This window comes from Myotis daubentonii, chromosome 8, assembly GCF_963259705.1.
Source record: "Myotis daubentonii chromosome 8, mMyoDau2.1, whole genome shotgun sequence".
NCBI lineage: Eukaryota > Metazoa > Chordata > Mammalia > Chiroptera > Vespertilionidae > Myotis > Myotis daubentonii.
Window position 1 is genome coordinate 13940492 of NC_081847.1, and position 23718 is coordinate 13964209.

Below are 23718 nucleotides of genomic sequence, written 5' to 3' on the forward strand. Positions count from 1 at the left end.
TCCCGGCTGGCTGAAAGCAGGGATCTACGTTTGTTCTATAATTGAAACAATGTTGCGGTCCTGCTGGCTGAAGCCCGGCTGGCTGAAAGCAGGTTTCTGGGGTTTTGTTTAGCTTCTATATTTGTAACAATGTTTCTTAAACTGCAAGCTCAGAGGCTGGCAGCAGCAGGCGGAGAACGTCACTGAAGCAAGCAAGCCTCCTGTTCGCTTCAAGCTGCCTGGCTGCCGGCCACCATCTTGCTTGGCAGTTAATTTGCATATCACCCTGATTAGCCAATGGGAAGGGTAGCGGAGGTATGGCTACTTACCATGTTTCTCTATTATTAGATAGGATTGATTTCAGAGAGGAAGTGAGAGAGAGAGAGAGATAGAAACATCAGTGATGAGAGAGAATCATCAATCAGCTGCCTGCTGCATGCCCCCTACTAGGGATCGAGCCCGCAACCCGGCATGTTCCTGACCGGGAATCCAACCTTGACTTCCTGTTGATAGGTCAACGCTCAACTATTGAGTCACACCAGCGAGGCCAGTTTTCTTTTCTTTTTTTTTTTAACTAATTTTTTTATCTTTGAGTTACAGTTGACATACAATATTATATTAATTTCTGTTATACAACACAGTGATCAGACATGTATATATTTATGAGTGATCACTCTGATAAATCTGGTATCCGTCTGACATCATACATAGTCATTATATATTGACTATTCTCTAAGCTGTACTTTACATGCCGATGCTTATTTTGTAACTACCAATTTGTACTTCTCAATCCCTTCACCGTTTTACCCCTCTCTCCACTCTTTCCTTTCCAGCAGCCATCAAAATGTTCTCTGTATCACCCTAGCTGGTTTGGCTCAGTAGTTAGAGCAGCGGTGGCCGATGGACTGAAGGGTTGTGGGTTCGATTCCTGGTCAAGGGCCCATACCTCAATTGCAGGCTGAATCCCTGGCCCTAGTTGGGGCGTGTGCAGGGATGCAAACAATCAATGAGTCCCTCTCTTTCCCCCTTCTCTCTCCCCTTCACTCTCCCTCTCTCTCTCTCTCAAAAAAAAGTCAATGGAAAAAATATCCTGGGTTGAGGATTAAGAAAAAAAGAAACCTCCTGTCTCACTCAACCACAGTCTCTGCTGGTTTTTACAGCCAGAAGCTGTGGGGACTTCTCTTTTCAGCACTGAAACCCTGGGCTGGGGAGCCTGGGGTGGGGCTGGGACTCTTCTATCCTCAGGGGGCACCTCCACAGCTGAGATGTCCCTGATTTTTTTTTTTAACTGCCCGTTCCACATCTCTGCCCCTCCTACCAGTCTCTGTGTGGCTTCTTCTGTGTGTTTTTAGTTATAGGGCTTCTGTTCAGCTAGACTTCAGCAGTACTCAGTGATAGTTGTTCTGTAGTTTAGTTGTAATTTTGATGTGGTCATGGGAGGAGGCAACTGTAGTATTTACCTACTTCGCCATTTTGACTGGCAGCCCACACAGCTGTCATTTTTATTAGCAATTATGTATTTATTATTAAATGAGTAATTATTAAGTAAAGTGACTTAAATTTGAACAGTGATTGTTTTTGTGAAGGAAGACATTGGTTGCAATGGCCTTGGGCGCCAGCCTCAGTGGGGAGTGACAGGCTGTGTTGGGGGTGCTGAGGGCCCACAGGATTGGATCTGGTGTTATAGGGGCTCCTCTTCCCAAGTCCTGGCGCAGTCATTCAGGAGGTCATGCTGGTAGCTGGAAATCGAATGTGGTGGGACTATCTATTTACACTACAAGAATTGGCAAATGCTATAAATCAGGGCTTTCTTCCCTGAGGATGTTGGTTGTTAAACATTTGCTGGCACAGCAGTGGACTACATGAGTCATTCTTGTTAGCAGTTTTTCTCCAAGCTGCGACCCAAAGGCCAGGAAAACAACCTGGGCCAGAGGCAGTCACACTGAGCTGAGTGTGCCCTCTGGATCCCCACCCACGTGGCTGTGCCTGCCAGAGCAAACTGGCTCCACTTACTTTCCTTCGGGGGTTCACTTCTGTGGATCCCCTCAAAGCCTGAGAAATAGAGCCTCCCTCACCTGTGTCTGGTCGGAAACTTTCCGTGTGAACCTGATATCAAACGAAGTGGGGGATCCTCTCCCCCACTGTGTGTTGTGGGGGAGGGGGTTGCACTTCTTATGATATTCTGAGAAAAGAATTTTCTGGGACTCGCATGGGAGAACGAGTGATTTTTATTTGTGTGGAGTTAAATCCCTGCATTTCCAAAGACCCATATCCCTTAGGTCAGTCATAGAAGACGTGTAGCTGGGGTTTCAACACAGCTAGACGCAAAGCCATTGTCCAGAGTGTCCTTTGCCTGTGGGGGCCAGGTCCAGCACAGCATCAGGTTAGCTGCTGTCCATTAGTCCATGGTGTGTGGGCCAATGCAGGGGAACGGGAGCAAAGGAGCCCACAAGCCCAGAGTCACGTGAGTCCCAAGAGAGCCAAGAGCACAAGAGAGCAAACTCCTTTGTTGAGGGGGCTATATACCCTAAATCTTCACCCCGCCCCCCCAAGTGTGATCGACAGCAAACACTTCTTTAGTCCTCCCAGCTTTACTGGGCATTCGTCTGTCTTCCTTTTGTCCAGTCTCCTTCCCCCAGTGTTTTGCAGGGAACTTGGGTAAGTCTGGCCTTCCCTTTGCCCCTTTCCTGTTACTAATAACTGGTTGATTACAACGGTATCAAGCCCACTTGCTCTGTTTTGTCGTTGCTGTTGTGGCCCAGGGGACTTGTGCGGAGCGGCAGAGACCCACCAGATCGCACGTGGGCATGTAAACCTGGAGAGGGACCGGAACAACCTTCTGTGGCAGTTTCCCCTTTAACCACAGGGGAAAGTGCATGTACTTATAAAGTGAAAACCGACATCCTCTCTCATTTCCTGCCCGGGAAAGATCATCACTTCTGTGGCTTTCCTGGAAGGTAAACAAGCCTGCCGGGCATGGGTGAATGTCCTGCCGGGACACCAGCTGTTTTCCGGGCGGGGTTCCAGGCCGGAGTCCACCAGTGTCTCTTGTCCAGGCTGCCAGCCTGCAGGCGCCCCTGGAGCATGGGAACCTGGCTTCTTCCTCAAGTGATACGAGCGGGCTTTCTTCTAGAAAGGAAAGAACGTCTTTTCAGGGGACAAGACTCTGCTTGAAGGCCAGTTGTTGGGGTCAGAGGGGACATGGGCCCGGACGGAAATTAGGCATTAATTAGGGAGGAGGGCAGAGCTTTTCTGAAGTCTTACGGTTACTTCCATTGCACAAGGCTTGTCTAGAGGCCAGTGACATGCTAGGCTGTGTCAGAGTAGGAGAGAGAGACTTGGAATGCGGCATTTGACCTGGATAGGCACAGGGAAACCACCCTAGGACAGGTGGTCCTGAGTGTGGAACCGAACACTGAGTTATGAAGGAAAAAGCTACTTCCACCCCAGTTCTCCTTCTTCCTGATTACAAGAAAGGCTGGATGTAACTGCAGTTAGCAGACTTTTAACACTTCCTAATTTCTGTTTTGAATGGGTCAGCTTCAGGTCCAGAGCCTTTAGTTTATTCTTAAAATAAATTTACATAGCCCAGTTGAGCCTCAACCTATGAACCAGGAGGTCATGGTTCAATTCCCGGTCAGGGCACGTGTCCGGGTTTTGGGCTTGATCCCGTGTAGGGAGCATGCCGGAGGCAGCCAATCAATGATTCTCTCTCATCATTGATGTTTCTATCTTTCTCTCCCTCTCCCTTGCTCTCTGAAATCAATAAAAACATATTAAAATATAAATTTACATAAAACTACCCCCCAAGAGATAAACCAAAGAACTTATATACTTATATGTATAGCCAATGGACACGGGCAATAGGGTAGGGAAGACCTGGGGGTGGTGGGTAGGGGCTGGGAAGAGGGGAGTTAACGGGGGGGGGGTGGTCAGAATTAGAGATATCTGTAATACTATCAACAATAAAAATATATTTTAAAATGCCCCCCCCCACACACAATGTTACATATATAACAGGGGTGGCAGATGGCAAAAATCCAGAAGTCCAGGCACCTTTGCCACAGAAAGTGAGCAGTTCTGATGCTGAGGTTTATGGAGGAACTGGTTGAGAGAAGACCCGTGGAGCCAGGCCTAACCCTTTCAGTTGAAGAGCCGTGAGAAAGCCTGTGTGCCTCCCTGGAAAATGAGGGTGGGGTGGTGATAGGCTGTTGTGAGGGTTAAATGGATGTGAAAGGATGCAGAGCAGCACCGGGCACAGGACGTGCACTTAGTAACAGTTGCTGTTGTCATTCCATGAGCAGGAACTGTGATGGGGGGTAGGTCGCTAGGAGGAGGGTGTTCTGGATAGTAACACATGGGGGCTAGAGAAGGAGCCAGCCCCTCGATGCTGAGGAGGGAGGAGATGATGGGCCCAGAGAGGCGGTCTCTTGTGCTTTAGTTGGTGGCAGGTGTGGCTGGAGGAGGTGGGGTTGTGATGGAGACTGTGGGGTGATGTCGTGGGTGATGGATGGGTGGGGTGCACAGAGCATGGAGGGGTGGGTCTGTCTGTCTTCCCTCCAGCCTCTCAGAATCACAGGCCACCGGCTGAGTGAGTGCTGGGAACCGGCAGGCTGGTAGCAGACCTGACTGTGGATGATGCACCCTTTTCAGATCCGCCCCCTCCCCAAGGCGAGGACTTCCCAACGGCCCCTGCCACAGGCCACAGCAGGTGGGCCGTGTAGGCGAGGCTTCATGCATGGCATTCACATGCTTGCGAGGCTCACTCGCTCTGAGCCAGTGGGTAACACAGACACAGCGCCTGCAGCTTCACAAAACCAAACTGGCATTTCCATCCTCCCTCCTGAGGACAGGCCCTGGAGCTGCCCGTCTTCTATGAAGGAGCCACCGATTTTCACTACGTTCCTTTTCTGCCACTTCCTGCAGTAACTGTGCCTGGGACCTCGTATTTGATCCTTGTCTTCAGTCGGTTCCAGCTGCTATAACAGAACACCAGAGCCTGGGGTCCTGTAAGTAGCAGAAACTTATTTCCCACAGTAGTGAGTCTGGAAGTCCACGTTCAGGCACCAGTGTGGTGACGTTCTGAGGTTCTCCTCCTGAATCACAGCCAGCACCTTCTCACTGTGTCCTCGCACGGGGGGAGGGGCAGGGGAGCTGGGGAGGGGGGTGGAGGGGGGTTCTTTTATGAGGGCATGAAGAGGAAAGTAGCCGTGAGTTGGTTTATTAGTGGTGGTGGTCCTTTGTGTGCGCTCTCTGAAAGAGGCAGGACATTTACCTGCCAGTGTGACACTGAGGTGATGGCAAACCTCACCCGCCCATTCTCGGTTCGGCAGGTGGAAGGCACCTGCAGGTGGACAGTGGTCATGGTTAGAGCACAAGCTCCAGTGACCCCGGGCCTGCCAGGCTCTTGTCGTTTCAGGGTTACCTGCTTGTTCCCATTACTTCAACAAATACCTATGGAGTGTCCTGAATGAGCTAGGCCAGTGGTCGGCAAACTGCGGCTCTGCAAACCGCAGCTCGTGAGCCACATGCGGCTCTTTGGCCCCTTCAGTGTGGCTCTTCCACAAAATACCGGCTCTTCCACAAAATACCGACTTCTGCGCATGGGCCACGAAGTTTCAATCGCACTGTACGTGCGCGCCCGCACGTGGTATTTTGTGGAAGAGCCACACTCAAGGGGCCAAAGAGCCGCATGTGGCTCGCGAGACGCGGTTTGCCGACCATGGAGCTAGGCTCAGTTCTAGACCCTGAGAAGGAGGCAATAAATCCCCAGTCTCTGCCTGAGTAGAGATTGTACTCAGTGGGTACGTCAGAGGTAAATCAGGCAGCTGGTGTTTATTTAATGACCACTAAGAGCCAGAGTAATTTTGGGGAGTGAGCAAATCATGCATTCATTCCCCTTAAATACAAGATCACACTGTACACGGCTTATCTTACTTCCCTGGGCTGTCATCAGGCAAGAGCTAGGAAGGAAAGATACTTTCAAATAGTCACCATGAAAAAAAAAAAGCTTTATTTAAAGACAGATAAATAGATACTGGTGTATTTCTTTCTCTTTCTTCTGAACTCCACTTCAACGTGTCTTGCTTTGGACTGAGCTGCATCCGGGGTGTCTTTATACTACCTGAGCTGGGGCAGGTATCATATTGGTTACAAATACTTATAGTCAAATGATGTCTTTAGGATAGGATGTTATTCCCAGTGGATGCTTAGGAGTTAGCTATACAAGGTCTTCTTCCCCTCAAGGCCAGTCAGCATTTTACTGGTATTAAGCACCATGCACACAAGGCCACATTTATGTATCCGGTGACATTATTTGCATATGCCCAGGTTGAATCCTTGGCCGCAAGGAGTATACATGGCAGACAAGTTTAGATATCTTGCTCAGTACCTGAATAATAAGTGTCATATTTCTCTTTGCACTTGAAAATATAATTTTAAATCATTTCAGTGCCATCATTTCTCAAAAAGTTGTGCACAGCTGTCCTCGGAAAGAGACCACAGGCCAGGAGGCAGCCGGTGCTGCCTGCAGCGGCAGCCCGAAGCTCTGGTCACTGGGTGGCTGTGTTATCGGTCCGATGCGGAAGCAGTAGCATTTCAGTTTGCGGAAGTCGTTGAGAAGGCATGAGTATCCACAAACATGCATTTGAACAATCTATGAGGACTTGGAATAACAAGATCATTTTAATAACATTTATGTCTTAATGTTTTGAAGACTTAGGTTCGCTCACCATATTTTCCAATGGTTTAAGTCGGGAGGCGATGGCTATCGAAAAGCAGAAGTTAAAAATGGAAAATCCAAGTTCAAAAAATAATGGGTTACCTGGAAAGATGAGTAGAAATTGAATTAAATAGGGACAAATGGACAATCGGGAAGGCCTGCTTTAAAAGAATTCTCTGGCCGAAACCGGTTTGGCTCAGTGGATAGAGCGTCGGCCTGCGGACTGAAGGGTCCCGGGTTCGATTCCGGTCGGGGGCATGTGCCTGGGTTGCGGGCACATCCCCAGTGGGAGATGTGCAGGAGGCGGCTGATCGATGTTTCTCTCTCATCGATGTTTCTAACTCTCTATCTCTCTCCCTTCCTCTCTGTAAAAAATCAATAAAATGTATAAAAAAAAAAAAAAAAAAGAATTCTCTGACCAATGTAGGAAAGCACTGGTTAAAGAGTAGCTGTTCCATGTATTGGGGGATGGGGTGGATTAGTGAACCCACTGAATTTGAGCTACCTGTGTCAGGTATTAAAATATTAATATGCTCTTAATTTACATGGTTAGGTAGAGTTGAGGTCAGGGGTTTGGGTACCTTTATTCTGAGTACCATGGGCATATACCATGGAGTGTGGGGTACATTTGATAACCTAGGGGTATCTAGAGAGTGAAAGTGGAGTCATGGAGGGTTGGATGAGAGAGCCTGGGAGATGAAAGGCTTCATGGGATAGTGGTGAGTATTCAGAAGTTTAAAGGGCTATCATTGAATGAAAAAGCAGATTTATTCAGGGAAGCGTTAAAGGGCTCAGCCAGGACCGAAGAGTGGGATTTGAACAGCTACAAATCTTGGTCCAATTTTAGGAAGACTGTTTCTCTACTGAAGTGACAAAGAGGCAGCCCTGTGAGGTGTTGACTCACAGCAGTGTGGTGTTGAAGCAGAGGCTGGACTGCTGTGATCAAGAATGTGACAATGAGCCCTGGCCAGTGTTGTTCAGTGGTTGGAGCATCAGCCTTTGCGCTGAAGCGTCGTGGGTTCAATTCCTTGGTCAAGGGCATGTTCTTGTGTTGCAGGTTGATCCCCAGCCCTGGTCAGGGTACATGTGGGAAGCAACCAATGGATATGTCTTTCTCACATTGATGTTTCTCTCTCTCTCCCCTGCCCCCTTCCACTCTCTCTGAAGATCAATGGAAAAAATATTCTCAGTGAGGATTAACAAAACAAAAAAGGAATGTTACAATGAGATTTCTAAACCCTGGGGAGGCTGTATCTTCTGACCTTCAAGGATTCCTTTGACCTTGAGATTTATGGCTTTGGCAGAGTGGATAGGAAGGGGAGTGAGCTTAGAGATATACCTGGATCAAATTCTTTATCAGAAATTTCTCCTCTGGATGCAGCAGGATTGTGCCTCTCTCCCCCAGGCCCAGCGCCAGCCCCTGGGCACATGCTGAGTCCCCTTGACCCTCCAGGGGACACAAAGGTTGCCTTGGGGTGGACTCCAGACCCTCCCCCAGGGCTATGGGTCAACTGCCCAGCTGTGACAGCCAGGTGGCATGTGCCCTTGTAGGGAATATCCACTCCTTCATTTCCCCTGTGCTGCCTTGCTCTTCCTCCCTACAGCCAGCCTTTCCGGAAGGCTCTCCCTGCTGCCTCAGCGTGCGTCACCACACTGAGGTGATAATGCTCTCCACACTCTTGTGCATGTACCTTCATTTCCCCTGTCAGACCTGTGCTCTTGGAGGAAACATTCCTTCTCATTTCCTTGTCTGATGCCCCCCTCAGCCCCATGATTCCTAGAAAGGAATGTTTAACATCTTGGCAGTTCGCTAAAGTGGGTTAGCTGATTTTAGTCATTTTAGAAAATGATTTCAAACAAAGATATCTGATGGGAAAGACAATGCCTACTGAACGTTTGGCAGGGTTCCAGGTGGTGATCCTTCTCGTTAATACTTGTGACCGTCACACGAGGTGGACGGTGCCTGCTGTGTCTCAGGTGAGAAAGGTGAGCTCCCGTGCTTGTGCAGTTGCTATAGAAACTAACGCCGGCTTCTCTGTTGGAACAGTTTACATTTGTTTCTTGACTGCAAACTGCTGCCTTTGGCCTGCAGGATGACTGGATCTCGTCACCATTGACCTGTCACTCACACTCCGGCTCCATCTCCCCGAGCACTGCCCAGAGCTATGGCCATGGCACCTGCCCTGAACCTGAGGTTACTCTCCGTGTCACTGACCATGGTTGCCTCTTCAGCACTGTCGCAGGCCATCCCAGCCTCCTCCCCTGGATGTAGTCGGCGTGTTTCTGGCCCCTGGATTCTGGGGACTTCAGTGTTGGGAGATGCTGGGGGACTCTTTCTTACATCATAACATTTGGCAAGTGGTGGGTGGGGTGCTATTGAAAGGTACCTTTGTCCTCCTTCCGGAAGCTTTAAGGAGAAAAGATGAACTCTCGTTCTGGAGCTGCCTGGGCAGGAGTTGCTGGTGGTGGTTGGGGGGCGGGGGGGGGGGGGGTGGTGGGGGTTGGGCTCTGGTTCTCATCTGGTCTCCTGTATGATGGCTGTGGGAAGAAGCAAAAGCCCCCTGCAGGTCCCTGCCTGTGGTGGGGACCTTTCATTTTTCTTCTGCTGTAGTTTCCTGTGCAGCCTCTTGTTGAGTTTTGCCTTTCTCTGTAGCCCTTTCCTCGATGGCCCTTTGAACAGAGGGGAACTATGAAAATGTTTTAGGGGCTTGCAGAGCTTGGAGGAGAGTCTGACCTTTGGCCCACTGCTGACTGCGGAGGCCACCGCTGCCCGCTTGGGGCCTCTCAGAGCACTGCAGAGGGCAAGGGTGTGGTCCTGCCTCAGCCAGAGAGAGTGTCACCAAACCCTTGTCAGTCAGAGACCCCACAATAGGTCCTTCTGCCCAGTGTTGCCCATAGCAGGAGAATCAGACCATATTCAGTAAAGCAGAGCAGAAACTTCATTCTTCGATTGAGGCACAGAGAAGGGCAAGCTTATGCTCTAAAGACACCTTCTCTCCAACTTGAAGATATTAGGAGAGTCTTAAAGGGTTGGTGGCGGGTAGGTGGGTTCAGGGGTGAGGATTTCTGAGAAAAGGGCGAAGAGAGCTAGGAATTGCAGGGGAGTAGGTACAGCTTCAAAACAGGCTGGGAACATGCCTGGCCATACGTCACGTCTCATTCCTGTTAAGTCTCCACGCTGGGCATGATTTTTAGCATGCTAATGGAGGGGAGCTTGTCAAAAGGCCACTCAGGAAGGGGTTGCCAGTGCCATCTTGGATCCTTCCAGTGCAGACCAGTTTATTAGCTGTGGTCTTGGGCTTTTTATCTGGTTCTTTCTTGCAGGCTTAGTTCCTCCTGGAATTTCCACCCTTCCCTGACTTGTTCAGTCAGCTCTTACTAGGGGATATGTTGGAGAATAAGAGAAAACAAGAAAGGCCAGCTCAGATCCTGATGGTACAGCAGCCCACAGCCTCAGCTAGGAGTCCCAGCCACAACCTCAACACCATCACAGCCACTACCATCTGCCCAACAGCAACAGCAGTGGCTGTACCACCACCACCGTTATTATTTCTACAGCCATAACCACAACCGCCATCACCACCACGTTCACCAGCAGCCTCACTAGTACCTGCAGCATGGAACCTAGCTGCCCCAACACCCAGCCAAATCAGCTGAAACATGAGCAGAAACACGCCCTGTAGCAGTACCAGGAAACACCAAAGAAGAATACAAGCTGTGGTAAACCAAATGGAAATGCTGGAGAAAGAGAAATATCTTTAAAGAAGCTGGGTTCCGATGAAGCTACCAACCCTATTGCCAGGGTCCTCAGTGGTGACAAGCAAGTTGTAGACACTAATCTGAATCAGATGGTAAAAACCAGCACCTTTTGGAAAGCAGGAATTAAAACCAGGAATTTTATTCAGAAAAGCAGTATAGACACAAAGAATGGAAAGACTTATGACAGTAAATCTGAAGAGAACCCCTCTGTAGAAGAGTGATCTTGTAGTAATTCCAAATGGTGTTGTAACAAATAATTCTGGCTGTATGACTAATGGTTATATGGGCAAAGGAACAGATAATGGTGGTAGTGGATATACCATTCCTAACAAAAGGAAAACTAGGCACAATAGTGCCAAAGATTGTGAAAAACTTAATTTACTAGAGGCCCAGTGCACGAAATTCTTTACAGGTAGGGCCCCTAGGCCTTGCTGGTGATCAGGGCCGATAGGGGCCTTCCGGCTGCCAGCCAGGGCCTGCCTTCATTCTGCGCCACCCCCTGCTGGTCAGCGCACGTCATAGCGAGCAATCGAACTCCCAGTTGAACCCTTCAGGGGACACTTTGCATATTAGGCTTTTATATATATAGACTAGAGACCTGGTGCACAAAAAAATCTGTGCACTCAGGGGGTCCCTCAGCCCGGCCTGTGCCCTCTCGCAGTCTGGGACCACTCAGGGGATGTCCACCTGCTGGCTTAGGCTCACTCTCTGGGGGATTGGGCCTAAACTGGCAGTCAGACATCCCTCTGGCAGCCCGGGAGCCCTTGGAGGATGTCCACTTGCCAGCGGGGAGCAGGCCTAAACTGCAGTCGGACATCCTTAGTGCTGCTGAGGAGGCGGGAGAGGCTGCCACCACCACTGCTGTACTGGCAGCCATCAGCCTGGCTTGTGGCTGAGCAGAGCTCCCCCTGTGGGAGTGCACTGACCACCAGGGGGCAGCTCCTGCATTGAGCGTCTGCCCCCTGGTGGTCAGTGTGTGTCATAGTGACCAGTCATTCCCAGTCATTCTGCTGTTAGGGTCAATTTGCATATTACCCTTTTATTATATAGGATTAGTATAGGACAAAATAATGCAACAAGAGACCAGTGTCTCAACCTTAAAATAGGGACTTGAAACTCTCAATCCTGACTATGGTGAGCAAGAGGGAAATCGAGTAGATGGTTTGAAGCCCATCTTAAAATATGAAACTGGGCCTGGAGGAACGAGTCGAGGAATACCTGCTGTGGATGATATGTTGCAGAAAAACTGATATTAAACCTGGTGTGAGCAGAAAAAGTTTGATGATTGGCTCAGAGGAAAGCGTGCTTCTGCTGTTGCCTCCAAAGAGGCCTCTTGGGCCCTACTTAAACCTCCCCCAGTTTTTCCAGTGAACAACAGCAGTGCTAAAATAGTGCCTAAAATAAGTTATGCAAGTAACATTAAGGAAAACCTCAACAAAACTGTACAGAACTCTTCTGTGTCACCACCTTCATCTTCATCCTCTTCGTCATCTACTAGGAAAACTCAGACCCTGTCTTCAAGTTGGTTATCCCAGGTTCCTGTGTCAGCGCTGAAATCTGTTACTTCGGCCAGTTTTTCTAATAGCTCTGTATTAGCAGGGACTGATGAGGCGTGTATTCTCCAGGGTGTCAGCCACGGCTAACTACTGTTGCTAATACGCTAACGACCACCTCTCTGGGGACTGATTCAGTTTCTCAAGACACGAGTCTAATGTCAGCAGCTGTTGAACAAATTAAGTCTGGCCTTTTTACCTACCCTTCAAATATGCAAACTGTGCTGTTGAGCACAGCACACGTGGGCCTACCCGCTCAGACAGGCCAGCGTAACCCGGGGGATAGCTTCCAGAATCAGTGGGGTTTATCACTTATACATGAGCCCAGTGCCGGCCCCGAGACTGTTACTGGGAAGTCATCAGATCATAGGGGATAGAGGTGAGATTTCAAGGGGAATGTCCTCCACTTTGGTTTCACGGGGTGCTGAAATAATCCCCTCAGGAACTGAGCATCCTGAGTTCCCCAAGGCTTCCGAGCTGGAAAAGTGGACTTGTCCTCAAGTCTGGGTAGCATTCTAAAATTTGGGGCCACTAGTGGGTGTGGAACCTCATCCTTGGAACCCAGTCATATATAGATGAGTATGGGAAACGGAGTTTATTCTTGTATTATCATTTATTAAATATTTTCCATACCGACAACTATAAACCTACTTTTGCCTCACCCTGTATGTGTGCATGTGTATGTGTATGTATATACACACTGCTGCTTTTCTCCCATTTCCTGCTCTATTCCAGAAAAGTAGGAAGTCTATGGACTACCCTAGACTCTGACTGGGCTGGTTTAGGTCATGTGCTAACCCCTAAACCAATCAGTTTGTTCAGGGAGCTACAGGGTTCTGATTGGCAGGCTGAGCCTCACAATAAGCCTGGGAGTAGAGGGTGGGGTCATGTGTGGGAGGGGAGAGGTGTGGGCGAGTGGGCCCCTAGCATAGTCTCCATCCCGCTGCACCCATTTAGCACTTAGCATCAAGAGAAATGGGGTGCTCTCACTGCCCACCAACATTGCTTCGGGGCTGCGTGGAGGGTGACTGCCCTACCTTCCCTTCTGACTCACTGTGGGTTTACAGAGTCTGGGGTCTGCTGAGTGAGTTTGGGTTGGGACCTTGCCTGGCAAGAGCCTTCCTTGATGCCATGGACTGTGTTGATGAAAAAGACGGGGCCTTGCATTTTCCCACTGTCTTACTTATGCAATCTCTATTTTGGAGGTGAATGTTTTAAGAAGTCTCAGGGATATGATGATCTAGGCTTTGGATGCTTACAGTCTTTGAGAATCCATGCCCTACATGGACACAAGGACAGTCATTTTACCTCAGAGGTGATAATGAATCTATGTCAATACCTGTCTACAAAGTTAAAAACATTATTTTCTAAAAACGACCTCACCATGCAATAAGTATTTGATTGTCTGCTATCCTCTAGGCACTGGCTGTGCGTGTATATAGTACTTGCAGAATTATTCCACTCCACATTTTCTGAGTTTTGGGCCTCCTCCATCTCTGATGGCCTTCTCTTCTTTGTGCCACAGGGAACTGTTGGAGACCACATGCCGCCTGGCCAACACATTGAAGAGGCATGGAGTTCGTCGAGGGGACCGTGTGGCCATCTACATGCCTGTGTCCCCACAGGTTGTGGCTGCAATGCTTGCCTGTGCCAGGATCGGGGCTGTCCACAATGTCGTCTTTGCTGGCTTCAGTGCAGAGTCCTTGGCTGGGAGGGTCAATGATGGTAAGCATGTGGCCGGCGGAGGGAGCGAGGGAGGAGCCCAGAGGCCCCTGGCCCTTGTTCCTTGGACTTAGAGGCAGACATTAATAAAAGTCACACAGTTGACAGACCTACCACTCAATGAGCATTTGTCCTATGAGCTGAGATCCAAGTGTGATGGATTTAACCAGGTGAGGAAGGTGAGGGAAGATTCCAGGTGGAGGGAACAGCATAGGTACCAGCTGAGTGGTGAGAGGAGTACAGTGTGCCCGAGGACCTGGAGTAGGCTGGTGTCACTCCAGAGGAGAAGGGATGATGCTGGGGATGTACAGGTGAGGTCTCACAGGTCAATAGCTGGAAGCCTTCCAATGTGAAGTATGATGAGGGACCATCTCTGGAGGCCTAGAGTCAGGTATGGAAGCTGGTGATGTATCTTTAAGGCTTTAGTCCGCAGGTGGGTCAGAAGTTCCAGAACAATAGCATCTCCTTCCTTTTTTTTAAGTGTCAGAGTCCAGTGTTTGCATGGTGCCCCATGTCCATGCAGTCTGAACCCTGCTCCAGTGAGATTCTAGAGAGAGTCCTTGAGCTGGCTTCCCAAGGACGGTGCCAAGTTCTGGGGGCCATTGGAGTTCTTACATTTCCATAACCATTTTAGGATCAACGTTTTCATTTCTGCCTTCTCTATGTCACCCGGACTTCACTGCACATGCGCCCATCTCCCCCTTTGTTGGACCCCTTGCCCCAGTAATCTGCAGGGAATGGACTGGTGAGCATGTGGACTGGGGAGTGTAAAGTTGCAGCTCCCTAGTGAAGGTGACCATGCTTGCAATGTCTGGCCTCCACGTTGCTTTCTTTCTATTTTAAATTTAGCTAGCTAATTACGACAATAACACCCTGACCCCTTGATTTTGGCCTTGAGACTCTTAGGACAGAATCCCGTGGAGCTCACCTGGACTGTAGAACTCTGAGCTAAAAAATTAGTGCTTGTGCCACTAAATTTATAGTAATTGGCTATGGGAACCATAGAAAATTAATACAGATGCTGATACCTGCTCAAAATCCAGGAAGGTAAATTGAATCCTCTCGAAGCGTCAGGCTGATCCTGCCTGAGCCCCAGTGCTGTGCACTCACCCTGTACCTGCTGCCCAGCTATGGGGAACCACAAGGCGATATGTGCTCCCCACGCACCTCCTAGGGACCAAACCTGTGCACACAGGCTCCTGCCCTGGACAACTAACTACCCAAGTAGAGGCTTTGGACAAAGGAGGTCCAGGAGTGAGGCATGGGCCGTGGAAGGCTGGGGAGGAGCTAAAACCACATTGCAGGATGTTTAGCATGTTGGATGGGGCAGGCCCATGTTTTGTCTTGAGGGGAATGAGGGAGCGCTTGTTTGAGAAGGATCCATTTGAACCTTCTGGGTCATCTCCCTTCTTTTCCTGAAGGGAGCTCACCTGGACCAGTCCCAGCTTTTGGGGGACGTAGGCCTGGAGAGTCTCTGACAGGTTCTATCCAACAGAATTTGTTTAAACAAGGTGATTGATTGTGAAGGTCCGAGGAGGAGCGATGAGTCAGGATCTCTGATCCCCATATAGACCCTGCTGAGTCATCCAGCTGCAAAGGCCTGTGTAGAGAATTCTCAGGTAGCCCTCACGGCTGTGTCATTTCTAGGGCTTTCAGGAGGAAGAAAGAATGTGGATATATTGCTTGAAATTGCTTTTCAGACTGAAAAGCTGATGGAGATTGGTGCCTTAGTCAGGGCTCCCCTGGAAGCAGACCCTGAGATGAGAGTTCAAGTTCATTTGGGAAGTGGTCCCGTGAAGTGCTACAGGGCAGTGGGAGTGAGGCTTGGAAGAGGAATCAAATAAGAGCAACTTTCACAGTGGGTGCCCAGAGCTCAGTCCCACAGGGAAACCTTGTAATTTGATGCAACCACATGTGTCAGGATAACCCGTCTACCCAGGGACCAGGGAGTGGGGTATATATATTCCGGTTTTTGAGAGTCACTTGTTGAGGGCTGCTGGAGTCGGGGTTCTGCCTGTGGCTCCCAAAGAAGCCCTTGGTGCAGAGTGACTAAAAGGTTAAAGTGATGTGCCTGGGACCCCACCAGCCAGCCCTACACTGGATGGTTGTTCCAGGTTCTTCCTTGGGGAAGTAAAAACCCACTGTAACTTGATTCCTCCAGGTCATCCAAGTTAAGGGTGCAGTGTGAGGTTCATTTGTTTGTGGTCCTGAGGCCTGGTTGTGTTTGTACATGATTCCCTGCTCTGCCCCGCCTCCAGGTTAACAATGGAAGCTCCGGTCAGTCTGGCATTGCCGCTGACCTGGCTGGGTTATTGAAGGGCACTTGTAATCCTGGAGGGCCTTCCCTGAAGGGGAGGGCAGGGCCAGCAACTCCTGGCATTCACCTGGGGTGTGGTCTCTGAGATAGTGCACAGGACATATTGGGGCTCGCTCTCTGGCTGCCCAGCTTTCTTGGTCTCTGCTCCTGGTGACTGTGGCTGGAGGTGATGTGACGGCCTCTCATCTAGGAAAGCTGCTGGGCAGGTGGAAGGACGAGTGGAAGGCTGGGAGAGTTCAGCTTCAAAGTTACTTGTCTCCACTGACTTCCTGCTCCTCCTCAGAGCTGGGAAAAGGCCCGGAGCTTCTATATTCTTCACAAAGATTGCAGAGCAGGCTCACCCTTCACTGGGTTGCTGACTCATTTACTCAATATTGGACTTTATCACCCTCCTGTGCCTGGAATGTGTGTCTGCCAGTCTGGGCTGTGAGGGTCAAAAGTGGAGAGGAAACTGATCAGAAATGTCTGTTGTCTCTGTCAGCAAAGTGCAAGGTGGTTATCACCGTCAACCAAGGACTGAGGGGAGGACGCGTGTTGGAGCTGAAGAAGATAGTGGATGAAGCCGTGAAGCACTGCCCAACGGTCCAGCATGTCCTGGTGGCTCACAGGACGGAAAACAAGGTCCCCATGGGGAAGCTGGATGTCCCGCTGGAGGAGGTGGGTCCGCCTCGCTTTGTACAGTTCGATGAGGAGAGGTTGTTGTTGGGTGATCTGGGTCTGAGTCTGGTCAGATTGTGGTTTTGAATCTGGGTCTCCCTGAGATGTTCCGGGCGGTATTTGATGGGCTTACATCTGGTTGGGAAGATGGAACCCCAACACGACAAACAGTCAAACAGTTGATGTAACAGAAATGATTGGCTTCATCCTTTTATTTTGCGTCTTCTCTGTATCTGGAATGGAACTAAGTTAGGGAAGATGAGCTCGGATCCCGTCCGCCGAGTCTCACAGCAGCAGCGGGAGAGGTGTTCCCAGGGGCGCTGGATGGAGGGAGAGGCTAACTGCCCTGGGTGGGGCTGTTTCTGTCTCCCCGTTACAGGCCATGGCCCAGGAGGACCCTGTGTGTGCCCCCGAGAGCATGGGCAGCGAGGAGATGCTCTTCCTGCTGTACACGTCCGGGAGCACCGGGAAGCCCAAGGGGCTCGTGCACACCCAGGCGGGCTACCTGCTGTTTGCCGCCCTGACGCACAAGGTACGGCCTTGGTGGGGGGCAGAGCGTGGGTGGTGCTCGCCTCCCTAGTGGGATCGGGCAGGGGGCCAGGTGGGGCTGGGTGTAGGGCTCGAACTCCTCCTGCAATAAAGCAGTGCCCGGGGGCGTGAGGGGCTCACGAGTTTCCGCAGTGAGCAGGGCTGCTGCAGGTCGCGTCACTGGCCCGGTGGAGTGGGTTGGGAGGGGAGCCGTGCTCTTGTTTTTGCTGAAAGAGTCCAGGCCCCAAACCTGGACTCACTGCTGGTGTTTAGCCCTTTGCACCTGTGCCTGTGTCGCCCACTGGCTCGAACGCCTGCAGGAATCGGGCCCTCGCCAGCTCCGATGTGCTCGCTGGTGGGGCCACATTCTGATGCTCAGGCCCAAGACGCTTTGGCCTGCCTGGGCCCCTTCCTCTATTAAATAAATGTCCAATATATAATATATACTATTATATTTTATAACTTCTTTTAAACTTAAAAGATCATATTTTTTCCCTCCTGATTTTAAGAGAAAATAAAACATTTCCATGAGCCCCTAAAACTATCGTGACCTCTAGACCCTGCCCATTGGGACCATATTTTAAAAGTAAAAAATTCACTTTGATAAAGAAACTTAAATTTAGGACAGTATGTGGAAATTATAACATTACAGTAAGCCATCTTGAGGGATTATAAAGCAAACTCTGTGACACGTTTTGTTATTCCAATCAATCAGTTTAGAAACCAGGACTCATTTTAATGTTGGTGGAGGATTGCGGTTTCACATGGCACCCTTGGTTGCCTTGGGAAGTGGCTGACATTTCCAGGTGGAATTAGGTTTCGATATACCATCTGTGGGCCAGACTCTCCCGGCTGCAGAACCAAAACTCGGCTCCAGCAGGTGCCAGCAGCAAAGGGAAGTGTCTGGCCAGGCGACTAGAAAGCCCAGGCCCATCCAGTCAGGGCTTGGACACTGTCCTGGGTAGTGGTATCTTCCTTGCCTCAGCCCTCTTCTAGGTCCATGAGGTTCCCAAACAGGCTATCAACTTGGCTTCCCCATGGACCAGAGGGAGCCTCCACGATCCCAGTCATTGTGGTCGGGGTGGGGGTGGGGGTGGGGATGGGGGTGAAATATGCTGATTGGCCAGGCTGGGTCATGTGGGAGGTGAACTTGCTGAATGAGTGTGGATGAGGAGCAGGTGCTGGGCCGCATGCACACGGCCACCATGTGGCAATGTCCAGGTCCCACTGGTGGCCCCTCACACCACCCATAAGAATATGAAAGTGAGGCGGAAAGACCGAACCAGGCTGAGCATACAGTGTGTTACACTTAATACAAACACTTATTCAAATAGTGGCCTCTGGCTGCGGGTGACCTTGAGCATGTCACAGAGCCTTTCTAGACCTTCATGTGCTCATCTGAAAAACCCCACCCTTTCTCAGTTCTTGGTAGGGAAGTTATATCATGTAAGCAAAAATACTTTGGAAAATATAAATAAACACTGAGACAAAATACCAAGAAAGTCACAGAATGAATCAAATTGTTTCCATCAATTTATAAAAAAAAATTAATATTAGGGAAGCTAAGGTGAGAGATTCATCATTCTATTTTATTTTTGCATTTTTAAGGTGTTTTGCGTTTCCAGGAAACTACCTACATGAACAAAAGAGGTGTGGGGATATAGGGACAAACACCATCTTTTGAATTTGTTTTCAATACAATGAAATTTTGGGGGGAAGTATTAGTAATAGAAACTGTCTGTAGATAAGAGTGTGTGTGTGTGTGTGTGTGTGTGTGCGCATGTGTCTATGTATGTGTGCACCTGTGTTTGTGTGCACATGCAGAGGATATTAGGGCAGTTGGTTTCTTCAGGGAAAAGGACTTTTGACTCTGAAGGGATGATGGGAATGTGAACTGATTTGGGGAGTGTAAAAGTCTTAGAAGCTGATGATGCTTGAGGCATTTCTGGCCTTTTATACTTTAACTAGTAGCTCTGTGCACGAGTCCGTGCGGCAGTAGCTCACTGCTGCTCTCCAGTAGCTCTCCGCCCACTGCCCCGCCCTCCAGTAGCTCCCCCTACCCTCCTTCTCCCGCCCTCCTTCATAGCTAGCTGCCCTGCCCCCTCCTGTAGCTCACTGCCCCGTCCTCCTGATGATCCGTGATCTGGTCATTATGTGGTTGGTCATTATGCTTCAAGACGTAATGACCATTTGCATATTATATTTTTATTATATAGGATTTTTTTTGCAGTTTTTAAGGGTTTCAAAAATTGTGGCATAACTTGCCCTGGCCAGGTAGCTCAGTTGGTTATACTGTCATCCTGATACACCAAGGTTGTGGGTTCGATTTCCAGTCAAGGCATATACAAGAATCCATCAATAAATGCATAAATAAGTGGAACAACAAATCAATGTTTCTCTTCCCCCACTTCCTCTCTCTCCCTAAAATAAACGAATTAAAAAAAAACACTACATGTATAAAAAATAATTTTTTAAATTGTGGTATAACAATGCAGAAAGATGCCCTTATACATACCACTCGATAAAGTGTTCCCTGTGAGTACACACAAGCACGGGGCATCTTCAGCCCCTGCAAGGCCCTGCCGCGCCCCTCACACGCAGCCCCCCGGCGAGACCAGCGCTAGTGTGACCTCTGCACGCAGATTGGCTTTGTCAGGCTGGGGCTTGCACCGTGTGCACTCTGAGGGCTGGCCTCTTTCACTGTCCTCTGCCAGAGTCAGCGTGTTGTCGCTTGTACCAGTAACTCTGTCTTTTCACGTCCCCCTCTGCTCTCTGTGGCCAATGGAGCGGCTACACTGTAGTTATAGAACACGTGGGTCCCAGGCTCTGACAGCCTCTCCTGTTTCTGCAGCATGTGTTTGACCACCGGCCGGGAGACATCTTCGGCTGCATGGCCGACATTGGCTGGATCACTGGGCACAGCTACGTGTTATATGGGCCCCTCTGCAATGGAGCGACCAGTGTCCTTTTTGAGAGCACTCCAGTTTACCCTGATCCTGGTGAGGACTGGGAACCCAAATCGGGTCCCTGGGAGGGAGCACCCTGGGAGACACAGGCGTTGGTGGCCTGTCTGCCGTATTCCAGGGGAAGCACCAGCCACCACTTTAGAGACCACTTAAGTGCAACTGAACACGAATTCTACATTAAGGCTACTGGCTGATTTTTAAATTCATAGAAACGTATTTTTAACTGATTCCTCCCTATATCGTATGGGGTACACTATGGGGATGGAGCTGTCCAGAGCCAGGTGGGGGCTTTTTACAAATGGGCCAGCCTGTGGGTGGGGGTGTGTCAGGAGTTGACTGCCACAGGGAGCCCCTTTCCAGAGGTCTCCCTTCCCATCCCGGTGATGGGTGTTGAATGCAGGCTTGCATGTGTACAGTACCCAGTATTGCTGACTGATTTCTAAGTTGGGTGAAAATAGATACTGTCTGGTGGGCTCTCTGATGGACTGAATTGGGGCCCTTTTGTAGGTCGGTATTGGGAAGTGGTGCAGAGGTTGAAGATCAATCAGTTCTATGGAGCCCCAACGGCTTTCCGGCTGTTGATAAAATATGGCGACACCTGGGTGAAGAAGTATGACCGCTCGTCCCTGCGGACTCTGGGGTCAGGTGAGCACTGCTCTGTCGCTGGAGAGGGTGTGGGTGTTGTCTGTCAGAGCCACTGCAGGCTTCTAGATGGTTTTAATCACAAAAGCTACGTATCTGTGTCTGTGGTGAATTCAAACAATGTCAGACCCCATCGAGTAGAAAGCAGAGGCCTGTCAGCCCCTCCCCAGAGCCCACAGCTGTTAACAGTCTGGGCACAGCACTCCAGACACTTGCTGCACCCATCCTTATTATGGGCTTTATTATTATTATTATCACTGTACCATTGAGATCTGTTTCAGTGCTGAAATACTTTTTTAAAAAGTATATTTTTGTTGATTTTTAGAGCGAGAGGAAGGGAGAGAGAGCTAGAAACATCAATGAGAGAGAAACATTGGTTGGCTGCCTCATGCACACCCCCTACCAGGAATTGAGCCCGCAACCTGGGAATGTGCCCTGACCGGGAATTGAACCAGCGACCTCTTGGAGTACGGGTCGATGCTCAACCACTGAGCTACACCAGTGGGCGGCATCCTTATTATGAATCCTTACCAACTCTGTAAGGTAAGGGCTGAGCCCTTTCTTCAGTGGCTGCATGGGATTGCCCTGTGGAAGTCAACTGCTGGCCACTGAGCATTCCCATGATGCTGGGCACGGTTATTCCCAAGCCCTGTAATACATGTCATTCCGTGCTGTGCACTGCTCTCACTCGAGATATTTCCATGCAAGTGGTGGCAGAGTACAGGTTATCTCCATTTTTAGTTTTAACTGAGGTTGCCAAGGCACATGAAAGCTTTGGGGAAAGGCTATGGGGTTAACTCAGAGGGTAGCTTGGAGGCCCTGCCTGTTCTCTCTGCTTTTCCCTGGTGTCCCTACATGTGCTGCCAGGTGTGGTCAGGAAGGAAAATAAGGTGGGAGGCCCTCCATGCTCTGTGGTGAATAGACAGATCTGCTTGGTGGTTTTTCATGGGATGTGTCTTTCTGCCACTTTTGTCCATGGAAAAGATAGCTCAGTGATGGTGTGCACACGTTACTTGTCAGTGATGTAGGTGAGCAGCACTGGCACAGGACGTAGGGCCCTGGTTCACTCTGCCCCCCTTGCCTACAGTGTCCTGTTGCCCGCTCCAAGCTCAGGATGCCCACCCTCCCTCAAGGTCCATCTCTGTGCTGCTCCCGGGGTTTCCTGGCTGCTGTGGAACTTGGGCGGTCGGCTCTCAGGCAAACTGTGTGTTTCATACCTGGGCAGGGCCAGCTTGGTGCTGTCTCCTGAGGTGGTCATAGCTCAGGCCCCTTCTAGGCTGGATTAGCCCTCACAGCCCTCAGCCTTTGGTGTTTTGACTTCTTTTAATCTGACCAGTCAGTCAGCAGAATCTAGCTCACTCAAGATTTACATTTCTTAAGAGAATTTTTTAACTTTAAATTTTATAAGTAACACAGAAATAATCTACACTAATAAAAGAGAAACATGCAAATTAACCATCACTCTGCCACTCCACTACACCCACCAGCCAATCAGGAGCAAGTATGCAAATTAACCCACCTAAGATGGTGGGGTCCACAGAGCTGGAGCCAGCAGGAGGCTTGGGTTGCCCCCAGTGATGGAGGAAGCCAAGCTTCCCGCCTGCCTTGGCCTGCCCTGGGCTCTGCTCAAGGCTACAAAGTTTTAATTATAGAAGATAAATAAATCCCAGATACCTGCTTCCAGCCCACCCTGGCCTTCGCTCAAGGAGGCACTGAAAAAAAAAGAAAAAAGAAAAAAGGAGAGGCTGGGAGCTTGGGTTGCTATGGGGTGTGGCCAGCCTGAAAATGGCCATCAGTCCCTCTCCCAGGCTGGCCAGGCACTCCAGTGGGACCCCCCCCCCCCATGACCCTGAAGGGGGTGTGGCCAGCCTGAAAATGGCCCTCAGCCCCTCACCCAGGCTGGCCACACCCCTATGGGGTAAGGGGGGCTTGACCAGCCTGCAAACAGCCATCAGCCCCTCACCCAGGCTGGCCAGGCACCCTAGTGGGATCCCCACCCTGATCCGGGACACCCTTCAGGGCAAACCAGCCAGCCCCCACCTGTGCACCAGGCCTCTATCTATACGAATAAAAGGGTAATATGCTAATTAGACTGGGAGACCTTCCAGGAGATCTTCCAGACGTTCTTCTGGACAAAGCCATGGTGCCGGGGCCAAGGTAGAGGTGGTTAGAGGCCAAGAGGAGAGGGCAGTTGTGGGTGATCAGGCCAGGATGAAACGGCAGTTGTGGGTGATCAGGCTGATGGGGGGTGGGACTGTTGGGGGTAAGCAGACCAGCAGGGGGGCCAGTTGGTGGTGAGCAGGCCATCAGTGGGGGTCAATTGGAGGTGATCAGAACAGCGAGGGGGGGCAATTTGGAGTGAGCAGGCCAGCAGGGGGGCAGCTGGGGGCAAGCAGACCAGTGGGGGGGGGCAGTTGGGGGCGAGCACACTGGCACGGGAGGCAGTTGAGGGTGATCAAGCTGGTGGGGGGGGGCATTTGGGGGCGAGCAGGCCAGCAGGCAGAGTGGTTAGGGGCAGAGTGGAGAGGGTGCAGGCTGGGAGAGACCCCTCCCACCTGCACAAATTTCGTGCACCGGGCCACTAGTCTTATTATAAGAAGCAAACTCGGTACTTTGCCATGAAAGCTGATGTCCTCTGTGAGTGCTGCCCCAGGGGACCCTGTTGCTTGCATACCTTCTAACATGTTCCTCAAAGTTATATTCCTGTGCAAAGACACAGCTCGGCTCTGAGATGATTTCTTCATCATGAGTGTCATCACACTATACTGCTATAACGTGATCTTTATTTTAACTCCACAATAGGAGAGTTTTCCACATGGCTCTGAAAACTTGCTCACACCTTCCTGTTGGGATTGCCATGGTCCTTGTAGTCAC

General features: G+C 50.1%; 1 protein-coding gene and 2 pseudogenes across 2 annotated transcripts in view; all 3 read left to right on the forward strand.

Moving 5' to 3' along the window:
* The window catches only part of ACSS1 (acyl-CoA synthetase short chain family member 1), a 59902-nt gene that overhangs the window by 23698 nt on the left and 12486 nt on the right, over positions 1–23718 (forward strand). For both annotated transcript variants that reach the window (XR_009454017.1, XM_059705376.1), the window contains exons 3-7: positions 13538–13737; positions 16533–16708; positions 17088–17240; positions 20088–20235; positions 20710–20847. Coding sequence is in view for 1 of the 2 variants with exons in the window: in XM_059705376.1 (XP_059561359.1) it covers positions 13538–13737; positions 16533–16708; positions 17088–17240; positions 20088–20235; positions 20710–20847 (815 nt within the window). In the remaining variant the exon portion in view is untranslated. The remainder of the gene's footprint in view (positions 1–13537; positions 13738–16532; positions 16709–17087; positions 17241–20087; positions 20236–20709; positions 20848–23718) is intronic.
* LOC132240086 (FMR1-interacting protein NUFIP2-like) lies at positions 8582–11026 on the forward strand (annotated as a pseudogene).
* On the forward strand, positions 11530–13502 carry LOC132240087 (FMR1-interacting protein NUFIP2-like; annotated as a pseudogene).